Source organism: Lipotes vexillifer, unplaced genomic scaffold (genome assembly GCF_000442215.2).
Source record: "Lipotes vexillifer unplaced genomic scaffold, Lipotes_vexillifer_v1.1 scaffold1828, whole genome shotgun sequence".
In the NCBI taxonomy this organism is placed as follows: domain Eukaryota; kingdom Metazoa; phylum Chordata; class Mammalia; order Artiodactyla; family Lipotidae; genus Lipotes; species Lipotes vexillifer.
Genome location: NW_006779969.1, coordinates 92,234 through 112,800, shown reverse-complemented (window position 1 = coordinate 112,800; position 20,567 = coordinate 92,234). Strand labels below are relative to the sequence as shown.

The window sequence follows — 20,567 nt, the reverse complement described above, 5'->3', positions numbered from 1 at the left end:
TTCCCTCAGTTATCTTCAATTGTTCTGAAGCACAAGACCTTTCCAACCACTGTAGATATGGACAAAGAAGAAAGAAAGACTATCAACCAGGGTCAAGAAGATGAAATGGTAAAACCAGCTTTTATAATATACTTATAAAGTGTGAAGAATTTATATTTCTAGGGAAGTAGAAAAGTATATTTAAAAAACTGCTAAACTAAAATACAATAAAACAACAGCTAAATCAGTGTGCTGTTGTCTTTCTGACTGTGTTTTTGAGTTGGGATTATGTAACACCTCTGGTTCCAGTATAGTTCCTGTTTCATTTGTGAACTGTTAAAACTTAGAGGAAAGAGATATGTTTTTTCATTTGATAATTTAAGAAGTTACATTAGCTAATGCTTAAATATATCCCAAATGCAAAATTTCTAATTTTCCATTTATAAAAAATGTTTAAAGTCAGCTTAATAAAACTCAAGTCTTTGTTGGTGGTATGTGCGGGGAAAGATAGGGTTCTCACTTTGAAATTTACCTCTCATGTCCCTTGATGTGTAATCACTATGTCCATGCAGGAGATTTATGGCTATAATTTGTGTCGCTGGAAGCTTGCCATAGTTTCTCTTGGAGTGGTGTGTACTGGCGGCTTTCTTCTCCTGCTCCTCTATTGGATGCCCGAATGGCGGGTAAAGGCAACCTGTATTAGAGCTGCAGTTAAAGACTGTGAAGTGGTGCTGCTGAGGACTACTGTAAGTCCACGTGTTTACTTGTAGCTGATTATTTGAGGAGTAAAATAATGTCTTTGTGTGTATTCAGAATAAAATACGAAGAGAACATCACTGCTAGGATACAATGAGGAATACTAATCCTAGTATTTCTAAAGCATCTGTGTTTGAAGTGACTATTATCCCAGTGATTAGACTTTAAAGGAATCTTAAAAATGATCACATCTACCCTTTTTTATAGTTCTTGATGCACTGAGAGATTGGATCAGTGGTTTGTCTCTCAAGGTCTCTTGACAGGACTGTATCCCAGATCTCTTCTACTGTGCGATGCTGTTGCACCCTAGGATTTGTTTTAAAATCCTAATTGGAAGCATTTTATAAGAGGCTTTAATATCTAGTCTCAGTATATAGTTGGATAAATTAAGAAATTATGATCTTTTATGAGATCCTCTCAGTGAAGTACGACATATAAAATGGTGAGCAGTTGAAAGCACTTCATGTTTGAATTTATGCATCTTCGTATTTCGAAATGGTTTAACATTTAGTGAGTGGAAAGTGAGACTTTCTCAATTAGAGATAAGTAAATAATATATTGTGTAAAGAATGGAAACCAAATATATATGGTTATGTAATATGCATAATTGACTCTTTATCCTTATTCCTTTCTCTTCTAAGGATGAATTCAGAATGTGGTTTTGTGCAAAAATTCGCTTTCTTTCTCTGGAAACTCCCGCATTTTCAAGCCCAAAATCTATGGCTATTAAGGTTTCAAATGGCCATGCAGTTCACTTAACTGAAAATCTGGCTGAAGAGAATAGGCTTGAGATGAATAAATATTCACAGCCTCAGTCACAACAGGTATTGTGATCTTAGTCTCAGAGTTCCTTTAAGAACCAGAATTGTTACATTTTATACTATTACTGATAGTCTATAATTTTGTACTTGCAGGTTTTTTTGTTTGAGATTATATGCATATAAAATGCCTATTTATCATTGTATATAACAGTTTAGTTATTTACTAGAAGAAATAGATTACATGTCACATGTGATTGCTTTAATTTTAATAGTTGTTACACTATATGCTAAATATGTGTTAGTAAACTTAATTGTTAACAAGTGATAATAATGCTTTTTGATGTAACCTTTATGTATGTTCTACAGATTCGTTATTTCACCCACCATAGTGTAAAATACTTCTGGAATGATACCCTTCACAATTTTGTTTTCTTAAAGTACGTACTTTTCTTTTGTTTGGATTATGAGTATTTGATAGTGTTTTAGCTAGAAAAGAATTCATTTTAGTGTTACATAAAATTTACATAAAAGTTAGAAGCAGTATGCTCCCAAAATCCAGTCTGAGTCCTTTTCTTTTTGAGGATTCATCTAAAGTGGAGAAAGCATGGTGGTATTAAGTCACTGAATCATTCAACTAGTTATATTGGAATTTGGTTCATGTTTCAGAACTTAGTAAGCAGAAAATGTTTACAGTACATAAATTCCTAAAAACGATATTGCGCTTTTGAAATTAATTTTTTTTTCCCCCCCGCGGTACGTGGGCCTCTCACTGTTGTGGCCTTTCCCGTCGTGGAGCACAGGCTCCGGACGCGCAGGCTCAGTGGCCATGGCTCACGGGCCCAGTTGCTTCGCGGCATGTGGGATCTTCCCGGACCAGGGCACGAACCCGTGTCCCCTGCATTGGCAGGTGGACTCTCAACCACTGCGCCACCAGGGAAGCCCTGAGTATACATTTTAGTCTGTCAGTTCTTTTTCTTTTTGAGGGTTCATCTCAAAGTGAATTTCTAGTGTACCTTTTAGCCTGTCAGAGTATCTGAATTATCACCTCTCAATTTCCTGACAGTTCCACCCACTTGTACTTGAGGGGTGGAGTGATAGACAAACATAAATTTCACTTTAATATGTGGATAAAGATGGGACATCATCAATCAAGTTAAGCCTTGGGTAGCACATATTGGAATAATCCTTTAAAATTTATTTTTTGTGGAGGCTTCAAATGATATAAGTACTAAATTAACTAGGATTCTATTTTTATTGCTGTTAAAGTGATTATTATAAACACTCGTTAAGTATCGTTGCTTGAGAGTGGCAAAGGAATTCTTAATATTAGCAATAAAAAAAGAATCACCTTGTGAACATTTAAAATGTTCATGACTGGATTTTGTTCCTCAGACACTAAAGAATTGGTATATTCTGGAATGGAGCAGGGCAATTCCACATGCCTACTTCTGAAGATAATTCCTAGTTAAGAACCATTGATTTCTTTATAGAACACGGGCTATAAACTGTCATTTTGTTTTTTTAAAAAATTTTGACTTGGAGCTGATCCCTGCTACTTTTGGAGAAGTAATCAATCTCAGTGGGAAAAAGGAGTCAAACATATTTGCTGTGTAGCCTTTGCCAACCACACCAACTTGTAGAATTTAAACTTATCCCAGTGGTAGCAGCTAATCATGGGGCTTGGTTTTTCTATCTGAAAAAAGTAGAAAAGGATTGGAGTTAAATGATGTGTTATATTCTCTTTAGAGTTTTTCTGAATAGTATCTCAGTTAAGATAAGCATAATTAAGACATTTGTGGCAGAAAGTAGATATGCTAGTTGAATCCCAGTTTTAATTCTTACAGATTTTAGACATTGCCTGTGAACCATACAGATTCAGCACTTCTCTTCTCAGTATGTATTAGATGAGGGAAGGATTTAGATTGATGCTTTTGTAGAAAGAAAAATGAGTAGGACTTCTTAGAGTGAAACTTAAAAATTGAAGAGGGAAAACTAGATAAAAAGTAAAAACTTTTTCATCTTTAGTTTGGAATTCTTGAGTTAGTCATACTTTAATTTTATTAATTATTAGCTCTTACAACTTTGGCACAAACTTAAAGGATAATAATATTGTTACATAAGCTTGAGTATTGAGAGCCATCTTATTATGTGACACGTTGGATAATTTAGAAGTTGCCACATTTGAGACTTAGACCTTTCATTATTGTTTTATCTTAGGAATTGGAGATGTAAAAATTCTCATCCATATCTCAGTTTTTGTTAGGGGTTTCTATTTGTAAGGAAGTCACACTTTGAAACCAGGAATATAGAAAAATGAGGCATTGAGAAATTTGGATATTTTAAACTTTGTTTAAAGTAAAAACTTTGGATTTATTTAGGGGACTGGATGAAGGTGTTTCTTGTACGTCAATTTATGAAAAGCATAGTGCAGGACTGACAAAGGGGATGCATGCCTACAGGTAATTTTTATCCAACTAAAGTTAGACCTATTATCAAAATTCCTAAATAAAGTAGTATATATAGTCTACCCTTTTACCATGTAGTTGTAATATTAACAGGTATTTAAGTATTGTAGTAGTTGACAACTTATTGATATTTTATTTGGGTAGCATTGTCTCTCAGTTTAAGAATTATAAAAATGTTGAAGCTGATTTTGAAGTGAATATCCCTGATAATATACTGTATTTCATCAGTTCTAAGGTGCACACTTCCCTGCATTTTAACATCTCTGTAAGGAGGGTGTGTCATACAGTGGGTGGAGTGTCATCCTTTACTTGACAGCATTTTTATCTTTCTTGATAGTATATAAAATCATGGGATGTCTTACAATTCAAATCTTAGATTTACTGAAATGTTGGGAATTGTAAGCATGAGCTCAAATTTACCACAATGAAAATTTGTAAATTGGGAGACATAATCCTTTTTATAGTGTTATTCTTTGCTAAAGTATAAAAGTATACCAGTGTATTACATATCGTAGAGATAAATGCCTTTTTCAAACTACACTAGAAATTTTCTTGTACTCCTATAGCATGTTCTTTCAAAGGGTTGGAATATAAATTCATTCATTCAGGCTTCTATTTCATAAAAGGCAAAAATTAATGTATCATATAGGAAGTACTATTATAAGGAATTTAAGTGGAAGGTTTTAAGCAACTTAAGCATTAAAAAAAGCCAAATGTATAATGTTTTGAAATAAACATTTTTAGTACAGTATTCTTATTAGAAAAATAGTACAAGACCCCTCAAATTTACTTACGTAGTCTCTTGCAAAAATTAATTGCAATTCAAAATTGTTGAGATGTATTGTGTTCATGGGTGGAAAAGAAAGTCTTTTGTTGATATGGTTATTATAGACTAGTGGGAAAGGTACTTGTCACACAAAAAGATAAAGTGATAACAGTATAGTTATCCAGTATGGACTACATTGATTTAAATACTGTAGATAGAGAGTTTAAATTGTAGAAGACAACTGTTTAGAAACATGAACGTTTAAGTTCTGGATTTAAGGAGCAGTTGGTGGTTTGAGCCTTATCTAATGCAGTGCCTTCCCTAAATTGTTATTATGATATAATATAATGTAATATTATTATCATTGTATTTTCCTGTTATAGAAAATTGCTTTATGGAGTAAATGAAATTGCTGTGAAAGTGCCTTCAGTTTTTAAGCTTCTAATTAAGGAGGTAAGACAATTGTACTTGTCTCAACATTTGTGATCAATAGGTTTGTCAATTGAAAAGAGCCAGGATTTAAGTAATGATATCCTTGGTGTTTTGTTTCCTAACTTCTCTTTGCTTATTTTTTTACTTGGAAGGGCAGAAAGATATTCCTCTGATAGATCAGTAATTTGGGAGCATGATTACGTTTTTATTTTGTCTAATTTTTTTCTTTTCGAAGTCTGTAGTTTTTTTTTTTTTTTTTACTCTCAGGAAGTTGCACATCTAAACCTTGCCCTATTTTACAGATGTATACACCTGTCTTTTCTTTTTTCCCCGCTAATTCTTTTGGCCGCGCTGTGTGGCATGTGGGATCTTAGTTCGCTGACCAGGGGTCGAACCTGTGCCCTCTGCAGTGGAAGTGTGGAGTCTTGACCACTGGACGACCAGGGAAATCCCTCCTCCTAATTTTAAAAACGATTAATCATGTTTTCTTCAGGTGGTACACTCTTAGGAACTAGGCATTGTGCCAGAAGTTTGGAATTAAAAACATGACATGATGAGTAACAATGAGGAGCTTGCACTTTAGCCCAGGAATAATACATGTCAGTAGTTACTGTGGTGACCCTTCAGTTATAAGAGCCGTAGAAGCGGTGGAAATGAGGGATTGCAGGCATGTAAAGGAAGGAGTAAGTGGTTTTGCCAAGGAGAGTTGGGCTCTCCAGTCTTCTTTCTGGTTTGGGGCTAAAGTATAGAATTAGCTGTATTGAGTGAATACTTTTAGTAGAAGGTACAGATTGTTTTCCGTCAGTTCCTGAGAGTGGCCATATAATGCTGCTTTAGAGCATAGCAAAGTGTAGTGATTAGGAATTAGAAACACTGGTTTATAATGTGACTTCATCAGTAACTAGCTTTGGTCATTAGAAGACCTTTCTCCCTGCTGCTCCTTTTTTGGTAAAATTGTAGGAAATCCTTTAATGATCTCATTTGATTTTTTTTTTAAGGGAACTTTTATTTATTTATTTAATTGATTTATTTATGGCTGCTTTGGGTCTTTCGTTGCTGCGCAGGCTTTCTTTAGTTGCAGTGAGCGGGGACTGCTCTTCATTGCGGTATGTGGGTTTCTCATTACAATGGATTCTCTTGTTGCGGAGCACAGGCTCTAGACACGTGGGCTTCAGTAGTTGTGGCTCATGGGCTCTAGAGTGCAGGCTGAGTAGTTGTGGCGCACGGGCTTAGTTGCTCCGCGGCATGTGGGGTCTTCCCGGACCAGAGCTCGAACCCGTGTCCCCCTGCATTGGCAGGCGGATTCTTAGCCACTGGGCCACCAGGGAAGCCCGTCTCATTTGATATTGAAGTAAAATGGGACTATATATGTGAAAGTGCTTTAAAAAGTACAGAAGCATCAATTTTAAAACATTGGGGGGTTATTAATGAAATTGGTAAAATACTATAAAATTTGGGTAAACAAAATCCATTGCCAGGACTCCTTATCTTTTTTTTTATTCAGATTTTAATACTTAATCATTTCCTTAGAGAAAGCAAAACAGTGTAACTTATTTCATGTTTGTCTTCTCTTTGGACTCCAATGAACCTTTGACTTATAAGTAAATTAGTGCTTCGAGTTCATAATAAGTAAACGTTTGTTCCAGTTGGTTAAAAGTTTTTGTATCCTTTAGCAGCACAGTAATTATTGAAAGTAAATGTATTTTATTGCTAAAGCAGAATGAAGAACAGCTAAATTCACACATGTTAGCTGTTTCTAGCTGAATCTGTATTTGGGTTTGGTATGAACCTAAATGGATGCAAATAAATTAAGCTTATTTAGTCAAACTCTAGTAGTTTGATGGTAAAAAAAAAAAAAAAGTAACATCTTGCCCTGCTCTTTGGGTAGTTACTTCTTACCGTAGGATACTACAGAGCTTATCCTGTAAGTATCCTGTTGGTTATTTCTTAAATCTGTATGCTTATAAATATCTCATTCAGTTTGACTTAAAAATCTTGTTTTTTAGGTTCTCAACCCATTTTACATTTTCCAGCTGTTCAGTGTTATACTGTGGAGCACAGATGAATACTATTATTATGCTATAGCCATCGTGATTATGTCTGTAGTATCAATTATAAGCTCCCTATATGCCATTAGAAAGGTAAGTCCAATTTATTATGGATTTCACAAATGTGTTTGTATTTTGTAATAACACGTAAGGTGTGTAGAATGATACTTGGTGTCAAGTAAGTACTCCATACAGTTATTCTTTTAGTTATGTGAATATGTACTCCCTTTCCCTCTTTTTTGAGGTGGGGGAAGGCAGCTGCTTTTTAAGAGTCAACGTATCGCTTGACTACTTTGAGGCTGTAGGATCTATAGTTGCTTATCTAAGACTGGAATACTGGAGGGCTGATTCTGCTGTTTTCAGGGCTGTCTCATTAACGTGCTTCTTATTTTGTCTAATGTTTTGAGCTAAAATATTGAATGATCTTTGAATCTTTTGGTCTTGACCTTTTCAAAGGCAGAGTAATATGAATTTATTATTTTAGCTTACCTTATTTTATATTACCCTTGCTTTCTAATAGCTTGAAGAGTTGGTTTATATTAACGAGTTAAAATTTTTTTCCCTCATTCAGCAATATATTATGTTGCATGACATGGTGGCAGCTCACAGTACTGTGAGAGTTTCAGTTTGCAGAGTAAATGAAGGTAAGTAAGTACTTCAGTTTACTCTTGGAAAAGTAAATTTAAAAAGATTTCCACTAATCCCTAATGTGTGAAGCAAGCCCAATATATTATACATATACACTTATTTCCATAAGAAATAAAAATGTGTGTTTGGATTTATACTCATGTTTCTGTATCAAATTCTTTCATTTATGTGAAATTGTATTTTTCTTTTTCTATAATGTGACACATACTATACTAGGCTCTTGGGATACAGTGGATGGACATAGTCCTTGCCATCACTGAACTTCAGTCTAGTTGGAAAGACATGATAAACAGAAAGAGTAAAGTGTGATAAATGCTATGATAGGGAGAAGTCAGGGTTAGATAGTAGAGCTCATTTACTGTAGGTGTCAGGGGTGCCTTCTTTGAAAAAATATTCTTAAGTGATTGAATTAGACAGATAAAAAGTAGGTGAGAAAGTGGTAAGGTGGGGGTGAGAGAGGGATAGAGGAGGGTTCTAAGTGCCCAGAGGCCTGGGTATTAGAGAGAGTTTTGTCATTGTAATAACTGAAAGAAATTCAGTGTGGCAGAGGCAGCAACTAGATAGTGGACAGCCTTTTAAGGCTTGTTAAGGGATTTGGACTCTCCCAGAAGGCAGTGGAAAGCCATTGAAGAGTTTTAAGTAGGAGAGTGATATGATCATATTTGCCTATTTGAAAAAATCATTCTGGCTGCCATGTTCGAACTTATTTAGAGGGGATTAATATTAAAGGCATGAAATGAATCAGGGTGAGGGTTGTGGAGATGGAGAGTGGTGAGATGGGTTTGAAAGATACTTAAATGTGGGCGTTGAAGATTGGATGATTCATTGGGATGCAAGGTGATACAGTGGTGTCAGGCTGGGGGCATGGATGTTGGTGTCATTTAATTAAATAGGGAACACTGGAGGAGAAGCAGGATTGTAGGGAAGGATAATGTTTTGGACACGTTAGTTTGGTGAGATATTGAAGAGGTAAAGGAGATAAAGGGGAGGCAGCACAGCGTCATGGGCCTTGGAGACAGTAGCCGCTTTGATTGATCAGGAAAACCAAATCAGTCTGCATTCTCTTGGCTCAGTATACTACATCCAGGTGTAAACCCAAGTTGGCCTGGCAGGTTGCTTTCTTCCTTGTGCTTCCCGGTCACTTGCTCGAGTACTAGCTGATAGTTTCTGCCTCCCTAGCTGCAGTCTTAGATGTGTAGCTTATTGGTGCTCCTCCTCTCCCCACTCTGCCGCTGCCGAAGATCCTGGGGATGCTAGGACAGATGCACTGCTCAGTGTTTAGCTTCCTTATCCCCTTTGTATAGGCCAACAGATCACTGATATTTAGTTTCTCAGTGCACCTAAGAGGGTTAGAATTTCACGTGGCATTAAGGCATTGAGTCACGTTTTTAAAATAAGGGATCTTATTAAGAAATGAAGATTATTATACTTACTACATGCAAAATAGCATCAGAATTCTTTAAGTGTTTTCCTCATAGCTTAGTAAACTACTTCTACTTTTTTTTAGAGAGGGAAGAGTATTTGTCCTGCAGACTGACATCACAAACAGTAGTTTCCTCCTCGCCCACCTTTGCTTAGAAACTAGTGTAAGTCTCTTCTAAGCATAGTTTAATAAAATCTAGGGGTAGGGGAAGAGAGAGAGAATGCCCAAATATAAGGCCACCTTTTACTTGGGAAGATCATTAAAGAAATGTTGAACTAACTTGAATATAATACATAAATTTCTAAGGAAATAATGAACTAGGTATGACAAAGTTTAATTTATTTTATAAATTGATTTAAAATAATATCTAAGATATTTTGGGACTATTTTAGGAATATTGAGAAAACAATGAGACATTATGGATTCTAAATAGTAGCAACGAGAAAAAGAATGCTGTTAAATAAGAAAGTGCTAAAATTTCAATGCTTTTATCTGTTTCCAAGGGATTACAGAAATCTGAGTTTATTTACCTGTTGCAGGGGGTCTCCTGTGTGGATTCATCATGTGTTTATTCATAGGGCTGATAGCTAAGATTGAGCATCCGCCATTGTAATGAGTGTTGAAGCCCACCTACCTGTTAGCTTAGAGGGGACTTGGCATCAACTCTGTGCAGTTGGCGTCCTATCCAGGGACAAACTAGCTGACACATTTAGACACCATGCTTTGTTAGCTTAAGGAATAATAATCGTATTTGTCAAAACTCTTCATCTGTTGGGATTTTTCTATTTAACTCCATTATATTTTTAATGTATTTTTGAGATCAGGTGACCTTTGGATAGATCTTTTGTCTGCTGTATTCTTATTCCAAGTTAAAGAATATTCTTTTCAGACTTTTCTTTCTTTAAATTCAGAAATCGAAGAGATCTTTTCTACAGATCTTGTGCCAGGAGATGTCATGGTCATTCCGTTAAATGGGACAGTCATGCCTTGTGATGCAGTACTTATTAATGGTACTTGTATTGTAAATGAAAGCATGTTAACAGGTAAACTAAATTAAATGAGTAAAACCCAGATGAGTTGTTTATAATGATACTAGGATTAAGTAGTTGCTGCTTAAGCTATGTCACAATTAACTGTGCTGTCTGTGTCCTTTACTCATGAATGTCGTGAATGTGATAGATATTTGTGAAAAGATTTTCTTTTTTTATTTTGAGGGAACCAAATTCTGCATTATACTCAGCTGTGATACTAAAGCACAATGCTGTTGTTCACGATACCTTGTCCTTCTTCTGTCCACTCTTTTGACATGAGGAAATGCTTTATAGTAAGGGAAGAGGAAAGAAATCCTTTGCCCACAGCATATTTACTTCTCACTTTGATGTTCAAAAAGTGGGACTAGAAGAGTTGATATTTTTATTAAATTGGGGAGAAATAGACTTCAAAATAGCTTCCCTTTGGAAACTCACAATCTGGAAGTAGAGCTTTATATCTATTTATTTTTTATTTAATTTAATTTAATTAAAAAAATTTTTTTTCTTTGAACATTTTTTTAAACATCTTTATTGGAGTATAATTGCTTTACATTGTGTGTTAGTTGCTGCATAACAAAGTGAATCAGCTATGTGTATATATCTTTTTATCATGACTATTTTTTAATTGTCATAGTCAACCTGGCAAGAAAGTGATTCCTATATAATACATTTTTGAACTGTTAAGAGTCTTAAAACACACTCATACACATAAGTATCTCCACACACATGTCACCTTTGACATAAGAAGTGTGAATGCTACAGAGCACTACATTTTAATGTTAAAAGAATTTGGCTCTTTTTTACTGTTAGAGAATTACCATACTCCTCTGCCTTGCTCGGATGCTTGTTCTCTTTTTTGTGTGTGTGTGTGTGTGTGTGTGTGTGTGTGTGTGTGTGTGTGTGTGTGTGTGTGTGTGTGTGTGGGGTCGGGGAGTGGGGTGGGATTAGGAGTGGATCTTCACATTTTGTGTGTGCTTGGGGTTGCAGAGTGCTTCCCAGGTTAGTTCTCAGGGATACCAAAACAGGTGCTGAGGCGACGGTAGCAACCTCATCTTCTTATTTGAAACTTGGCACAGTTATTTCCGGCTGATTACCTTTGAGTCACAGATCACTTTCAGGAATTATTGTGGAAGACAATTTGATATTTCTGGGTAAGGAAATTGATAGACCAAAAGCTAATTGATCAAGCTATGTTATTCACATGTGAGAACTGTTAATAACTGTTGTCAACAGTATAACATTTAGGATATTTAACAACTCAAGATTTGCGTGTTTGATACTGATTTCTATGCTTTAACTAACGGATTTTTTTTTTAAAGGAGAGAGTGTTCCAGTGACAAAGACTAATTTGCCAAATCCTTCAGTGGACGTAAAAGGAATGGGAGATGAATTATATAGTCCAGAAACACATAGACGACACACTTTGTTTTGTGGGACAACTGTTATTCAAACTCGTTTCTACACTGGAGAACTTGTCAAAGCCATAGTAGTTAGAACAGGTAGAAAATATTTAATCTTGTCTTGCATGGTTTAGCATATTTGAAGCCTATCGAATGCTTAATAAGAGATTCTGTTTTGAGAGAGAATTCTCATTTTCTTATAAAAATACTATATAATCATCTTCTTCTTTTAATTTTTTTGAAAGGATTTAGTACTTCCAAAGGACAGCTTGTCCGCTCCATATTGTATCCCAAACCAACTGATTTTAAACTCTACAGAGATGCCTACTTATTTCTACTGTGTCTTGTGGCGGTGGCTGGCATTGGGTTTATCTACACTATTATCAATAGCATTTTAAATGAGGTATGTACATGGGACCCTTAATAGAGTTTGATTCTTAGTTTGATTCACATGTGGCTCTTGAAGATTTGAAATGTAGCTAGTGAGACTGAAAAATTAAAATTTTAATTTAATTTAAATTAATTTAACTTAAAAAAAAAGCCATATGAGACTTGTAGCTATTATGTTAGAAGGTACAGATCTAGAACATCACCATCAAAGCAGAAAGTTTTGATCAGCTCTGGTTTAGATGATCTTTTATTTGCTCTCTAGTTACTTTAAAAAAAGGAGGAGTGGGCTTCCCTGGTGGCGCAGTGCTTGAGAGTCCGCCTGCCGATGCAGGAGACGCGGGTTCGTGCCCCGTTTCGGGAAGATCCCACATGCCGCGGAGCGGCTGGGCCCGTGAGCCATGGCCACTGAGCCTGCGCGTCCGGAGCCTGTGCTCCGCAAATGGGAGAGGCCACAACAGTGAGAGGCCCGCATAACGCAAGGAAAAAAAAAAAAAAAAAAAAAAAAGGAGGAGTGATCCCGTACTCACCAAAAGCTTTATTTTTTCTTTTTTTTAACCTCTGGTATATACAGCATTAAAATTATTTGTGATTACTGAATTGAAGGTATTTCTAAGGGACCTTGTCAGATTTCTTTTTTCTCTCCCCTATAGAGACGAGCATAGTAGTAAGAGTCAATATCTGATAATATTTGTTGACTTTGAAGTATGTAGTGTATGAAGTATGTGGGGTTATTAAAGTAAGAATTAGCTTTAAAAATAGCTCATTCCCACAGTCCACTGACAATTCATTGAGCTTTCCATTTTGCAGAATCTTTAAAGGGAAAAAAATTATAGATAGTTAATACATGAATATACATACACACTTATTACATATAAGGTTAAAAATGGTTTATAGACTTTTCACTAAAGAAATACCCCCATTGGGTTAATAAATATTTAATACTGGGGGTCTGACATTTATTTTTATGTTAACTGTAGGTAGAAGTTGGGGATATAATAATCGAGTCTCTTGATATCATTACAATTACTGTGCCGCCTGCACTTCCTGCCGCAATGACTGCTGGCATTGTGTATGCCCAAAGAAGACTGAAAAAAGTGGGCATTTTCTGTATCAGTCCCCAAAGGATAAACATCTGTGGACAACTGAATCTTGTTTGCTTTGACAAGGTTGGTTCAATATCATAATCACTGTCAAAGGTCACTTTGTAAGTCTAAAGTATTTAGATTAATGGTTTCTGTATTCTTTATCAACTAATTTGCACACGTTTTAAAAGAAATGTTCTTCTCATTTTTCTCTTGTAACTTATTTGGCACATGCATCATTTTTGTATTATTTCTTCTCATTATTTTTTCAATTTTTAATACTTTGGATATTGCTTATTTGCCCAAATCTACAATTGACTGACCATTCATATCCAGAATTATGCCTTATAGTAGTAGTAGTAAAATTTATCCTCTCTTTCATCTTTTTAACAGAATAGGCTCTCTACAGATATAGTTACTGGAATGTTATTGCTGTAAAGTATATACATTTAGTGTTTGCTCTATGATTTCATTGAATGTGTTACAAAATTATGAAAGACACTGATTATATGATTTTATGTGAAAATGACAAATTTTGTACCTGTGTGAAATATACCTTGCCTCTTACAAAGGGTTCTTCTTTTCTCACCTGAAATTAGTTTTCCTAAAAGTTTAGAGAATTAAACCTTGGTCAGAAAACTTTCCATCTGTCTCTTCTGGGTGACTAATATGATAAGAATTTGATTTTTGTGCATCTTCATTATTAAAGAAAAAAAAATGAGATGTATTTTATTAAGAGAAAAAAAAAGTCATATCCCATGACTGTGTTTTATATGAATCTGTTCAGAAAATTTTACTTAAAATTTTGCTTAATCTTTTTTGGAAATGTTTTTAAAATTTTTAAGCAGACACAAAAGTGGAGAAAAAGATGCAAGAATAATAAAACCTCATCTGCCCATTATCCAACTTAAAACAGTTACCAACATTTTGTCAGTCTTATTTCACTATCCCCTCATTTTGAAGGTGGCAGCATCAGACATTATGTTATTTCATCCATATACTTTGGTATGTAGCTCTAGAAGATAATGTTTTAACAGAACTTTTCACAGTACCATTATCACTGCTTACTACACTTAAAAAAATTAACAGTTCCTTAGTGTTACCTAATATCCAATTCATATTCAGGTTTCTCTGCCTTTCTCAAAAATATCTCAAATTTTTACAATTTGTGTTTTCAGTCAGAATCCAAATAAGGATTGCATTAGTTATAATTAATCTGTTGCTTTTCTTGCCTCTCTTTCCCAGTCGTCTTATTGAGGAAACCAGGTTATTTATATCCTGAATTTGCCTGACTGCACCTCTTTATGTCATTTAACTTGTTCCTCTTCCCTTTTTTGGCTCCCTATGCCCTAATCTCCCCCTCTTGTGTTGGCTTCCTTTATTGATTGATAGGTTGATTGGTGCATTGTTCCACCATTTAATACTATAAGTACATAAGTATACTATTCTACACATATCTCCCCCTACCCCGCCCCACCCACGAAGAGGAACCATACCATAGGGAGTGTTCTGCACACTTTTCCTCACTTTTTGTCCTGCAAGTTAGTCTATTAGTACACACACAGAGATCTTACTTATCCCCCTCCCCATCTTATAGCTGTATTGTACTCCATTATGTAGATGCAGCATAGCTTTTCATGATTTTGTAAATGTGAGCTTTTTTTTTTTTTTTAAGACTGGAACTCTTACTGAAGATGGTTTAGATCTTTGGGGGATTCAACGAGTGGAAAATACACGGTAATTATTAGCTAGACTTGATCATTTATTTTAGTTAATTTTAATAAATATTTTAATAAATGAAATATTCAAACATATAGAAAGTAATATTATAGCTATGTACCCACCACTAAGATTATACAGTTGACATTTTGCCATATTTGCTTCAGATCTTCTGAAAGATTGAAAACATTACAGATATTGCTAAAGTCTTAACCTATCCCTTTTTCTATCCATACCACCATTTTGAAGTTGTGTTGTTATCTTTGCATGTTTTTATATTTTTACTTCATATATATCTACCCATAAACAAGATCTGTCTATAAATAAATATACACAACAGTTATGTACTGTATGTGTTTTGCTGCTTTTTTGCCTCATAACATTGTTTTCAAGATTCATCCATGTTGATATGTATAGATCCAATTTATTAATCTTAACTGTTGTTTAGTATGCTGTTATGTGATTAAACCATAATATTTGTTCTTCAGCTAAGGGACAGTTTCATTTTTTCTCCCTTTTTCCTTCCACTTTCACAAACAGTGTCGCAATTAAAATTCTTAGGCACACAACTTCTGTGAGCATGTGGTTGAGTTTCAGTAAACCAGCTTCTTAAAAGTTTCATTGCTGGGTCATACCGCACATGCATGGCCACAGCTCTAGTAGGTACCGTCTACTTGCTCTCTAAGTGATGGTGCTAACCTACACTTTCTCCCCCAGTAGGTAAGAGACCCTGCTGCTCCATATCCTTGCTAAACTTGCCATTGTCAGACTTCTAATTTTCCCAAATGGATAGATATGAAATGGTATTTCATTGTGGCTTTGTTCAGAGTTTCTTTGTTTGGAGTTTGAGCGTATTTTCACATTTTTGGAAGGAGGGTCATTTGGCATTCTCTGTATTGTCAGTTTATGTCCTAATTTTTTTAATGGTGTTGTTTGTCTTTATCTTATTCACTTGGTTGAAGTCCTTTGTATTTTCTGGGTGATCATCTTTTTCAGTACTATACATTAAAAATATTTCACCAGTCTCTGTTTCATCTTTTTGCTTTGTTTTTGCTGTCTTTGATGCTTAAAAGTTTTACTACTATAGCTGTGTTTATGCCACTTTTTATTTTTTCTCTGTCAAAAGTCTGTGGGATTTTGGTTTATACAGTCTGAGAGACTGTTGTTTGGTTCATGTCATGTCAGAGCTGTCACATCTTCTTGGTAAACAGCGTGTCACATTGTGACCTTACTTATCCCTAATGATGCATCTTGCCTTAAATTCTGTTTCATCTAATATTTGTATAGTTTTACACCAGCTTGCTCTTGCCTAATGTTTGCCTCGTATATCTTTTTTCTGTCTCTTTACTTTTCAATCTTTACGTTCACATTTATTGCCATCGTGTTCACATTTATTGTGATTTCAGATATATTTGAAATTATTTCTACCATCCCTCACCCCAATTCCCAAACACATTTTCTCATACTTCTCTCATTTTCTCAGAATTTATACATCCTAATCTTTTACTACTTGTCCTTAAGTTATTAATATTCATATTTAGAGTCTAAAGTCCATGGGTGTCTTTATTAGTTTCTAAACCCCGCCAAAACCCATGCACTGTACACTACTTTTACTTTCACCTCCCTTTTTATATGAATTTGTTGCATAACATTTTATGATTATGATTTTGGTTTTATACAGTCTGCATGCAAGGATTTACCTAGGTTTACGGGTATCTTTGCTAATCATTGCTTCTTGTATCCCATTCCTCTGGATTAAATTGCCATCTTCTGTAACTATATTCATTAGTAGTTCTTTGTTTCGTTCTCTTTCGTGAATGATGGTGTAACTGTATAGATTCCTAGGTTGACAGCTGTGTTCCTTCAGCACCTTGGAGGTGTTATTCCATTTCTCCTAACTTCTTTTGTTATTGCTATTGAGAAGTCTTAGTCTTCTTTAGTAATTTTTCTTTCTACTTTGTTTAAAAAAATACTTCTTTATGCTTGATTTCTGCAATTTTACCATGATCTTTTTCTTTGTGCGGTACTCATTTTGCTTCTTGATTCCAAAGATTCATGCTTTTCCTAAATTCTGGAAAATTTGCAGCCTCTTTTCTGTTCCATTATGGCTTTTCCCCCATTCTTTGTTTTCTCTCCATCTGGGAATCCTAACCATACCCTGGACAAGAAATTTCATTTGGTTCTTTCCAAATCTGCTTCTCCCCTTTTCCCCGCCATGGTGTCTTGTTCTTTTTCTAAGTCTGTAATTTTAAAATGCCTTCTTTGCATTCTTTCAGATTGCCATTCTATTATCTCAGGTTTATGGGATTCTAATTCTGTCTTTGTTTTGTCTGTTCAGTCGTGAGAATTGTTTCCTGGTTCATTTTTAAATTATGGACTCATCCTTAGCAGGATTTTTCTGTGAGTCTCCTTTGTGGCTGTGTTGTAGGAGCTCCTCTCTAGAGAGTTTAGACTTTGGCCAAAAGTAGTGTCAGTGGTGCCAGACAAGCTGTAATGTTACTTTCATAACTTGGGGATTTCTAGGCCAGGCAGTAACATATATTCAAGCCCAAATGCCATCCTGAGTAGCGTAATGGTTTAGAGTTTAGGTACTGACACCAGACCTCTTGTGTTTGAATCCTTGCTTTGCCACTTATATGCTGTGACTTGGCAAGTCACTTAAGCACTCTGCTTCGGTTTTCTCATCTATAAAATGGGGATAATAAAACACCTTCCTGTGGTATAAGGATGAGAGGAGTCAAATAAATTTAAAGTTCTCAGAACAGTGCCTAATGCATAGTAAATATGTTATATAGATAGTAACTATTTTCTTGAACTTTCGGTGGGGGAAAAGAGGTAAGCTTATTCTTAGTTATGCCTTTGTGGGTAAATTTTTTCTAGTATACTCTTTTTCCAAGGGTGTAGCTCTTCAAGAGCACTGGCTATCTTAGGTGAGGGGGATTCTCTCTGTTCCAACTCCCCACTTTGTATGTGGCCCCACCTTTTCTCCTGTTCCCCGTGTGGTTATTAAAACTCAAGGCCTTAAGGGTAGTGAGATGGCTCTCCTCCCTCTTCCTTCTCCCCCAGACAGTCACAGCATCTGTTTAAGATCACACCCCTCTGGTTTTCCTTTCCCTGTTTCTGGCACTTGAAATTTTCCTTTTCTTTCTTATGAGCCCAGTTTTGCATTTGAAAGGTAATGCGTTACACATCCATTTTATGTTTTTACAAGAGAGTTTTTATGTGTTCTAATTTGCCATGTGTCCGTAGGCAGGAGTTTTAATTATTTTTTAGTATGTAGCATTTTCTATACTGTTAATGTCTGGTCTAGTTATTCAGAATCTAAGGTAATAGTGTATTTTAGTCATGTATAATAATTTTCATGGAAGAAAATGTTTTTGAACGTCAAAATCTATAGTGAAAATTTAATACATGCATAAATGCAAACATTTTCTTTCTACTTTTTAAAATAATAAAACCTGAAAAGTCCTGTTAGACTCTTGTCTTCAGTCTTGGGATTTATGAATCTAATTCAGTGCATTTTCTATATAGTTTTCTTTTGCCAGAAGAAAAGGTTTGCAATGACATGTTGGTAAAGTCTCAGTTTGTCGCTTGTATGGCTACTTGTCATTCACTTACAAAAATCGAAGGAGTGCTTTCTGGCGATCCACTTGATTTGAAGATGTTTGAAGCCATCGGATGGGTAAGTTCGGTGTTTTAAAGTACAATTAATTAACTTTAGGAAAATAGTAAAAATTAACTTGCAGAGAATTGTTTCTTCACGTTGTTTTGACAATGGTCTATCTTGTACCATAAAAGGAACTATGTAATTTCTTTTTTATTTATTTATATTTTAAAAAATTTATTTATTTTGGCTGCATTGGGTCTTCGTTGCGGCGAGCAGGGGCCACTCTTCATTGCAGTGTGCGGGCTTCTCACTGCGGCGACTTCTCTTGTTGCAGAGCACAGGCTCCAGGCACGTGGGCTTCAGTAGTTGTGGCTTGTGGGCTCCACAGCGCAGGCTCAGTAGTTGTGGCTCACGGGCTTAGTTGCTCCATGGCATGTGGGATCTTCCCGGACCAGGGATAGAACCCGTTTCCCCTGCATTGGCAGGCAGATTCCCATCCACTGCGCCACCAGGGAAGCCCTGTAATTTCTAAAGATACATCACTGGAGAGATATTTATAATTGTCTAAAAAGTCTGTTTTAGTTAAATTGACTCATTCAAACGACCTTTAATAGAGGATGACCTGCTCAGGGCCCTGCTTCATGTTTACACGAGAAAGCAGGTATCAGTATCTTGAGGCAGTAGGTCTAAGACGGTAAGAAGATCTCAGTGACACAGTTCGTTGGGCATAGGGCAGAAGTATAGAGTGGGCATGTGTCTTCAGTGCTCTTTTGTCCCCATCCATGTACTACTTCCTGTGTCCTTACTCTCACACGCGCACACACGCATGCGCAGAGGTTTCTGTCTGTTCACTTCTTTCTGTTTGTTTTGTCCTTGATTATTTTAATTTCTGGGTGCTCGCTTGTGTTCTCTGGTTTGTTTTATCTGTTCTTCTTTTATAGATGTAATAATAGTTTGTTTTTAAAGTTCCTTTCTTGCTTCTGAATTTTTAATTTTCTCTGGGTCAGGTTTTCTTCCCCTGCTTCCTATATTAATCTTCTCCTTTATGCTTTTAGAAAAAATTGAGGTGTCATTGACATCTCCTTCATGCTTTTGGTTTTCATTATGCATCTTGATGGTACTTTTATATTTAAGAATGAAGGTCTGATTTGATAGTTCTGGGTAGCTGCAACAAGGTTTTCATCCTTGTTCATATGTATGCTGGTCTGTTTGCCTGAGAAGTGTCTTCCCTGAATGGGAAGGCTGACTGGGGGAGCCTGTTGTGTACTGAGGGTGGGGCCCCTTCAGCAGGCATTCTTCAGTTTCAGGGGAGCAGAAGTAGTCTTGAGGTTGCTTTCCCCACCCACTCCCCCAATGCTTTCACACTCAGTACTCTGGAATGCTGCCCCTCATATTAGCAGCCCTTCCTCCTCTCAGGTAGGTAGTTCGTATTTGTAGAGCATGACTCCTGGGCTTTTTGGGTTTTTTTTTGTTTGTTTCTTTTTGCTTTGCTCAGCTATTCTGGCTGATAAATGTTCCCACCTCTCCTGTATGTCCTTTTGTGTTTATTCTGGGCTACTATTTCCTTCATTGCTATATCCATCAATATGTTTCAGTCTCCTTGCTTTGCTTTCCGTTTAGTTTTACAGGGTTATTTCTTTTTTTGTGTTTTGTTAGTATTTTGAAAGGGAGGGAGATGAATGAAGAAGTACTCTGCCACTTTCTGAAAGCCCACAATAAATACTCATTAAATTTAATTCCTTAAAGGAGACCCACTTCATTTATAAGGAGTAGAACAAAGTACAGCTGATTCATCTCTGATATTCTCTAAAGCTGTTCTCCAACTAAATAGATTTTCAGTAGATTTTTTGTTCTGTATGTGAATCTTTTAAAAAGTGGGTTTAAATAAGTAAGTTTGTATAATAGCATGCTTTTTTGACTCTCAGATGCTTTGATGCTTGATCTTACCACAGAGTATCTATGGAATGTTTTTACATAACTGGGCACTACTATTATTTTATGTGATTAATACCATGTAAGGTGTTAAAATGTTTCTTAAGAACTGTGTAAATTGGACACAG

General features: G+C 35.8%; 1 protein-coding gene across 2 annotated transcripts in view; it reads left to right on the top strand.

Annotated features, from left to right (window-relative positions):
- Window positions 1-20,567, top strand: part of ATP13A3 (ATPase 13A3) — a 63,628-nt gene that overhangs the window by 6,274 nt on the left and 36,787 nt on the right. Inside the window, exons 2-15 of one of the 2 annotated variants that reach the window (XR_456984.1) lie at window positions 10-108; window positions 552-725; window positions 1,377-1,559; window positions 1,863-1,933; window positions 3,875-3,955; window positions 5,111-5,180; window positions 7,166-7,300; window positions 7,779-7,851; window positions 10,190-10,321; window positions 11,629-11,808; window positions 11,955-12,112; window positions 13,077-13,265; window positions 14,857-14,918; window positions 18,432-18,582. Coding sequence is in view for 1 of the 2 variants with exons in the window: in XM_007453141.1 (XP_007453203.1) it covers window positions 58-108; window positions 552-725; window positions 1,377-1,559; window positions 1,863-1,933; window positions 3,875-3,955; window positions 5,111-5,180; window positions 7,166-7,300; window positions 7,779-7,851; window positions 10,190-10,321; window positions 11,629-11,808; window positions 11,955-12,112; window positions 13,077-13,265; window positions 14,857-14,918; window positions 18,432-18,582 (1,710 nt within the window). In the remaining variant the exon portion in view is untranslated. Of the gene's footprint in view, window positions 1-9; window positions 109-551; window positions 726-1,376; window positions 1,560-1,862; window positions 1,934-3,874; window positions 3,956-5,110; window positions 5,181-7,165; window positions 7,301-7,778; window positions 7,852-10,189; window positions 10,322-11,628; window positions 11,809-11,954; window positions 12,113-13,076; window positions 13,266-14,856; window positions 14,919-18,431; window positions 18,583-20,567 lie in introns of those variants that run through there. The other variant, XM_007453141.1, reaches the window with a different exon arrangement.